Source organism: Palaemon carinicauda, chromosome 8, assembly GCF_036898095.1.
Source record: "Palaemon carinicauda isolate YSFRI2023 chromosome 8, ASM3689809v2, whole genome shotgun sequence".
Lineage (NCBI taxonomy): Eukaryota > Metazoa > Arthropoda > Malacostraca > Decapoda > Palaemonidae > Palaemon > Palaemon carinicauda.
Genome location: NC_090732.1, coordinates 27932939 through 27940438, shown reverse-complemented (window position 1 = coordinate 27940438; position 7500 = coordinate 27932939). Strand labels below are relative to the sequence as shown.

The 7500-nt window shown below is 46.1% G+C and overlaps 1 protein-coding gene across 1 annotated transcript in view; it reads left to right on the top strand.

Moving 5' to 3' along the window:
* The first annotated feature begins 7385 nt into the window (after positions 1-7385).
* Positions 7386-7500, top strand: part of LOC137645160 (uncharacterized) — a 10108-nt gene continuing 9993 nt past the window's right edge. Inside the window, exon 1 of the mRNA XM_068377989.1 lies at positions 7386-7500. This exon is cut by the window's right edge and continues 96 nt beyond it. Within this exon, the coding sequence (XP_068234090.1) occupies positions 7386-7500 (115 nt within the window).

Genomic DNA, 7500 nt, shown 5'->3' with positions numbered 1-7500 from the left:
CTTTCGTCTCTCCTATGGAGAAGTTCTTGCCCTTTTTCACTACCCGTTGATCTGTGTGGCGATCACCATCTTGCACCATTACTCTGCTACGTACACTTTGTTGGATGTCTTGCTTCGAGTGGACTCGTCTGCTGCTGATGCATCAATGTCCTTGGATGCATACACCTGACCCCCTTTTGTGGCTGCGGTTGTGTTCTCATGCTTCTAAGTGTACCGAGACCATCGTCATCGTCTACGTCTTGAGTCCTCTCGACTAGTTATGGTGACGCCTCTAGAATCATTCTAAAAACGGCCGTTGTCTCGAGATCTTCTTAGAGTCGTTAGGAGGCCTTTTGATCGTGAAGAAAAGTAAGCTTCCGATTATGTGTGTTCCTTCTATCCATGAATATATCCATTTCCTTGTGGTTGAGCAATAGTGTCCTGGGAAGACTAAAGCCGGAGTGCCTTCGAAACCATCACTCGTTTACTAAACTGTTTCAGTGCTGGAATTGTGTTTTTGTCCTTAACGTAGGAACATATATATACAGTATATGTAATGGTACATTTCCGTAAATGTTATGTTCAGTTAGGCTAAGCATTTCTTTCTTTAATCTCTCACTTATTAACGGATTTTGAGCGAAGCGAAAAATCTATTTTTGGGTGAAAGAGCCATGTCGTCCTGATGGAAGTTCCTTCATTAGTAGCTTCCTAAGTTATATGTGACTACAGTGATATATCCCAGAGAATTTACTGAAGGTATCCAGAATTCTACCTCCTGGAGCGAGTATCCCTTAAATTTCTCCAAGGGATATCACGTAAGGACGTATCTCGACACATCTCATAGCTATTTACACCCCGAATAGCCTTTCACTTCGAGAGGGAAAGTGGCAAGAAAATAAGAGAGTTGTTAAAGAGGTAAAACAACTCGACTCTCCTAACATACTGTAAATAGTTCAGCCAATCGCCACCGCACGGCGCCACCAAACCATTCTCCGTAGCTTTGTAATTATTACAGATACAGTACCAAAAGGGAGGGATTAACATCCTTTTACCAAAGGAGGGTGGGTCCATCAGGACGACATGGCTCTTTCACCCAAAAATAGATTTTTCGCTTCGCTCAAAATCCGTTTTTTGGGATTTGGCCATGTCGTGCTGATGGAAGTTTACCTGAGCAATAATATATCTGTGGATTTAATAGTGCCGTTATCTCGAATTGACTATTTCCTAACCGGTCATAAAGACCAAAGACACTTGATGTTACCGTAATACATCAACAAACTGAGCATACTATATGCCAGCTCTTCCTGCCCCCTACAGGGAAAAGTCTGTATAGACTCTAGGAAAAAACCCGAGATTGTGAGTTCAAAGAACAATAAGCAAGCAGAAAGTATATCGTGTCGTATATACGTAAAGCGTAGTTTGTACGAGAGTTCTGAATAGAGTACTGTACCTCCCAGGTCTTGATCAGACAGACGAGTTCATGTTCACTTAGGAAACGTAATACAGTAAACAAACATAGCACAACCAAACTTACCTGTTTGCATGGTAAGGGAGACTTTGTCCCACAAGGTCCATAAAAGGATCAAGGATACTCTGCATATAATCTAATAATCTTAAGGCGAGAGAGACGCAAAGATTCCTTCTATAGTTTATTTACAAGAAACACAGAAGTTATGATTAAGTAAAATATTTATGCTAGACATAGACATAACAAGCATAACAGTAATAACAAGATAAATAAGTTTCATCTGAAAGAGAAAACATTGCCACTCCGTGAAATTAGGAAATTTCAATATATATGTTATTACTAAAAGACATTATGCATAAATATGCTGGCACTCATGTCAAAATATTATGCTTTTAAGTTCACTTAACTCTGGAAGACAGTTTATAATGTTCATGTCAACACTAAAAATCATCATGATACACCTAAGTCTATCATGCACACCCTTCACTAACAGTCCCAATTAGTGCACTGTCCTTCGCAGTAATCAAACTACAGGCTTTATTACACTGCCTGCATCCACCACATGAAATTTGATTTCTTGCAATTGCTTCGCATAGTGCTTAAAAAAGACTCTGGAAGACTTCCAACCAGTATAAGCACGTAGGTTATCAAACGACATAGTCTGAAAGAAGTTAAGAGACGAGGCAACCTTCCTCGGATCATGACCTGCGGGTGTTCTGTCAGGATCCGCTCTGCGAATAAAGTAAGTGATTTTCGCCCTTATCTGTTTCAAGGATAACGTCGAACCCGAAGTTTCTCCCCTAAAAAGCTGACCTCCCTCAAAGTCTGAAGTTCTACGAAGATAGACCTTTAGGCATTCCACTGGGCAGAGGGATGCTTCTTCCTTCAGAGGGCATATTCTCCAGGGACCCAATTTTTTAGTGGGTATCTCATTCTTGGCGAGAAAAGTCGGATCCAGAAAGAGATTTAGTTCTCCGTTTGGTGTAAACTGAATGTGGCCATCATCCCTCGAGAGGGCCACTATTTCACTGACTCTGGCTCCTGAGGCTAGTGCAAATAAAAATATCACTTTCTGAGTCAAGTCTTTCAGCGAGCAATCTTCATTGTTCAAGGTCGAGGCCAGATGAAGAACCTTATCAAAAGACCATGAAATATGCTTTGGAGGGGCTGCAGGCCGAAGTTTTGCGCAGGCTTTCGGAATCTTGTTGAAGATTTCACTTGAAAAATTCACTTGGAAGGCATATAGAATCGATCTAGCTAAGGCAGATTTACACGTCGTGATCGTATTAGCCGCTAGCTCATGTCCGTGAAGATGGATGAAAAAGGACAGGCAGAAATCCGTAGAAATCTCTTGAGGTTTCTTCGCCTTAACAAAGGCCACCCATTTCTTCCAGGAAGATTCGTATTGTCTTCTTGTTGACTTTGGCTTATATTCTTCTAAGAAATTAATACTGTCTTCAGAAATCCCAAACCTTTTCTTGACCGCTAAGGCGAGAAAATCATGAGATGAAGGTTCTGGGTTTTCTCTGATGAAGCGTAGACAGTCGATTTCTGTACTAGCTGAGTCAGAACTGGTTCCGGCAACGGGATCAGCTTCAGGCGTAGTTCTGTTATCGATGGAAACCAGACACTGCCTGGCCACTTGTGGGCCACTATCGCTGCCCTACCCCGAAAGGATCTCAATTTGTCGAGGGCTTTCAACAATAGGTTGGTTGGTGGGAACAGGTAAATCTTGGACTATCTGTTCCAATCTAGAGACATCGCGTCCGTCGCTTCTGCTAGGGGATCCTCGTACGGGGCTCTGTACCGGGTCAACTTCTTGTTGTTGCTCGTTGCGAAGAGATCTACTTGCAATCCTGGGACTTTGCTCAATATGAAGGAGAATGATCCTGCATCTAGGGACCATTCAGACTCTATCGGGTCGAACCTGGATAGAGCGTCCACCGTCACATTGCGGAATCCTTGAAGGTGGACTGCTGATAAGTACCATTTCATCTTCTTGGACAGATGAAGGATGGCTATTATCACCTGATTCAACTGAGGCGATCTTGAACCTTGACGATTTATGCATCTCATCACCATTTCGCTGTCTAGGACCAGACGAATGTGGATTGAGCGGCGAAGTTTCAATTTCTTCAGGGAAAGAAACACTGCCATGGCTTCCAGATAGTTGATGTGGAAGGTCTTGAACAGGGGAGACCAAGTTCCTTGCACTTTCCGAAGATGAGAATGACCCCCCATCCTTCCTTTGAAGCATCCGTGTGGACGATGACTGTAGGAGGAGGTGGTTGCAAGGATATTCTCCTTCTTAAGTTCTTTGTTTCCGACCATGGCTTGAGAATCGATCGCAGACGATTTGGTAACGGTCTTAGTAGATCTCTTCGATCGTTGTAAGCGTATCTTCTCCAGATCCCTGATGCATTTTTCAATTGTGCTCTCAAAAGTGGGTATGTCAAAGAGGCAAACTGGAGAGACCCCAACACTCTCTCCTGTTGTCTTCTTGAAATCTTTCCTGACCGAAGCAGATTTTTGACGGTCCCTGAAATCTCCTTTCTCTTTGCTTTTGGCAAGGAGAGGCAATATGACTGTAAGTCCCAGTGAATTCCCAACCACTGGAACTTTTGAGCTGGAGACAGCCGAGACTTTTTCAGGTTTATCTTGAATCCTAGGTACTCTAGGAATTGGATCACTTTTCTGGAGGCTTACATGCATTCTTCTTTGGATGCTGCTCACACCAGCCAGTCGTCCAGGTAGGCCATCACCTGAACCCCTTTGAGGTGTAGTTGTCGAACAACTGCATTTGCAAGCTTTGTGAATATTCTCGGTGCAATATTCAAACCGAAGGGCATGGCTCTGAAAACGTATTTTCTTTTCTGGAGCTTCAACCCCAGGTAGGGGGAAACCTGACGGTTGATTGGCACATGCCAGTACTCATCCGTCATGTCTATGGAGACTGTTAATGCCCGTTTGGGCAGAAGGGTCCTTATGTGCTGAAGCGTCAGCATTCTGAACTTGTAGTTCACAATGTACTTGTTGAGTGGTGATAAGTCCAGAATGACTCTGAGCTCTTCCAAATCCTTCTTCGGAACACAAAATAGCCTTCCTTGGAATTTGATGGACTTTGCTTTCCTTATCACTCTCTTGTCCAGTAGTTCCTGAACGTTTTCTTCCAGAACTGGGGTTGAAGGTTGGAAGAATTGAGGAAAGCTTGGTGGAGTTGAGTTCCAACCCCACCCCAGTCCTATCTTGATCAGGCTGTGAGCCCAAGGATCGAAGGTCCACCGATCCTGAAAGTGTAGAAGTCTCCCTCCTACCGGCAGCATCTCACTTTTAGTGCTGGGTGGAAGACTTTCCACCTTAGCCACGACCACCTCTGTTGCCTCTTCCTCTGAAGTGGCGTCTAGAAGAGCCTCGAAAGGATCCCCTAAACTTTGGCTTAGAACAAGCCGACTGGTGGTAGGTTGTGCCACCGTCTGGGACACCGTGGCCATGGGAAGCTGTTGCTGTCTTGGTCGAGAGGAAAGGCATGGCCGCTTCGACTTATTCTTCGGCTGGGGACCCCCACCAGTGGAAGAGTCTCTCTTGGAGGACAAGCCCCATTTAGAGAGGAGATTCCTATTCTCCGAATCAGCCTTGTCTAAGACCTCCTTAACCACACCACTAGGAAAGAGGTCTTTTCCCCAGATATTAGAAGCTATTAGCTTCCTAGGTTCGTGTTTTACAGAGGCGGAAGCAAACACGAACTCCCGACAAGCCGTCCTGGCTCTGATAAAGTTGTATAGGTCCTTCGTAACTGTAGCCAAGTGTGCCTTGGCAAAGACCATATACTTGTCTGGGGTATCAGGGATGCTAGCCATCGTTTCTAGCCCTGTTTGTAGAGACATGGATGCTGCCAAGCGTTCTTTTGTCTCATGTTCTCTCTTCAGGAGAAACTCTGACAGCTTTGGGAGATCTTCGTTGAACTGACATCCAGCGATATCGGCCTTCAGCTTCCCGACTGAGAAGGTAACATGAACGTCCTTCCAGTCTTTGTCATCTGAAGGGAAAGCAAGGGAAAAAGGCTTGCTCTATTCCAGTGTGGGGCAGGGCTTTCCTGCCCTCATGGCCTTCAGAGCTGTTTTAAACCCTTTATCCATAAAGGAAAAAGCACGTTGAGGGTCAGCAATGAACGGCGGATGTTTTTTGCTTAACGCCGGCACCTTTGAGCTAGTGAATGCCCTCTCTTTTAGTTTTGTAGAAAACATAGCCTGTGCTTTAGCGAGCTCAAGGACAATTACTTCCTTGGGCTCCGTCTCTTCTTTGGATGCCGGTTCAATTCTTAACCGGACATAACAATCCGGGTAGGATGCCCTGCTGGGCCAGAACTCGACTTCCTCCACTGGGACGGTACCCAGTTTCTCCGAGAGGAAAATCTTGCCTGCTGACATAGGCATGTGCTCCGCTTACCTCCACGGGTTAACGTCGGAGAACACGGGAAGATCCTTCACATTTAGTTTCATCGGGGCTAAGCGCGAGGAAACTAGCTGTTCAATCTCTGACCGGAAAGTAGTCTCTTTCTCGGAAGACCGCTTCTGCAAGTCATACACCATCAACTTCAGAGATTGCAGAGTGGTCGTAAGTGCCCCCAGATGAGACGGTTGCGAAGAGGTTGAGGGTGCTGGTTCAACCACTGCTGCTGAAGAGACCGACACCGCTTCAGCATTGTCAACCTCGTTAGTAGGAGGAACAACTGCCTCCTGTTCTGACTCTTCCACGAGGAGATTCTTCTCGGTCTCCTCGGAAACGACAGACATATTGTCGTCCAGGTGGACGCTTTCCAAAGCATCCGCCACGTCAGGATCTCCAGGCTTCTGAACCTGGATCTGCACCAAGGGGATTGAAGGTTTAGTCTGGGGAATGACGGAATCGTCACGAGCTCCGGGAAAGAGACAGTCCCTCATCCTAGCATTAGGAAGGTATGGGCCCGAGGTATTCTTTTGAAAACCTCTAACCCATTTCCGCAGCGTAATCCTAGCTGCATCCCTAGACTCCGCAGACTTTTGATCATTAAAAGCCTCCTTAACCAACTTGTCACACACAGTACATACCTCTGGGTCCCAGTACTTGAGGGCCCCTTTGGTGACAGAACAGCGGGCGTGAGACCTACACACGCCATGTCTGTAGAAGTCCTTGCTGCGGACCCTACAAAAGTTGTTCCCGCACTCGGGATGCTCCTCCTGTAAAGAAAAGAAAAGCAAATGAGTTTTCTGTGAAATTCTCAGATTTCAACATAATAACATTTATTATATTTAGCTTGGATAGGGTAAGATATAGTAGGAAATACACCTACATGTGTTTCCCGTCCAGCCATTTGTTATGACTGCCTCCCCTATTGAACCATGAAATTCACAAAGAATTGAATGATAGAGGGAATATCCAAGATATATAGTGTCTTCTTGACACATCCTCTTATAATGTTCAATACAGTGGATAAATTTAATGGACATAACCAATAAAATAAGAGAGAATCAGCTCTCTATAAGATGGTCTCACAAATGGCTGCTCAAGAACCACTTGTAGGTTGGAAAAAGTTTTACTATATTTTTCTGGATACAGCAGTTCCCGACGGCAGTATGCCGCCGACACTGCCGGCCCCGCCTACACTGCCGGCCCCGCCGACACTGCCGGCCTTGCCGACACTGCAGATCCTGCCGACACTGCCGGCCTCGCCGACACTGCCGGCCCCGCCAGCACTGCCAGCCCTGCCGACACTGCCGGCCCCGCCGACACTGCCGTCCCCGCCAACACTGCCGGCCCAGCCAACACTGCCGGCCCTGCCGACACTGCCGGCTCTGTTGATACTGCCGGCCCTGCTGACGTCGTCGGCATTTAGGGCCAGTCGGCATATACCGGCAGGCAGGCGTCTGCCCAGCCTGCCGGCAACTACCGATAATAAAATATGAATATAGTGTCGACCTGCCGACATTGTCGGAATGATGGGCTAATCAGCATATGCCAGCAGGCCGGCATCTGCCAGGCCTGCCGACCACTGCTGGCATTTGATATAACATTAT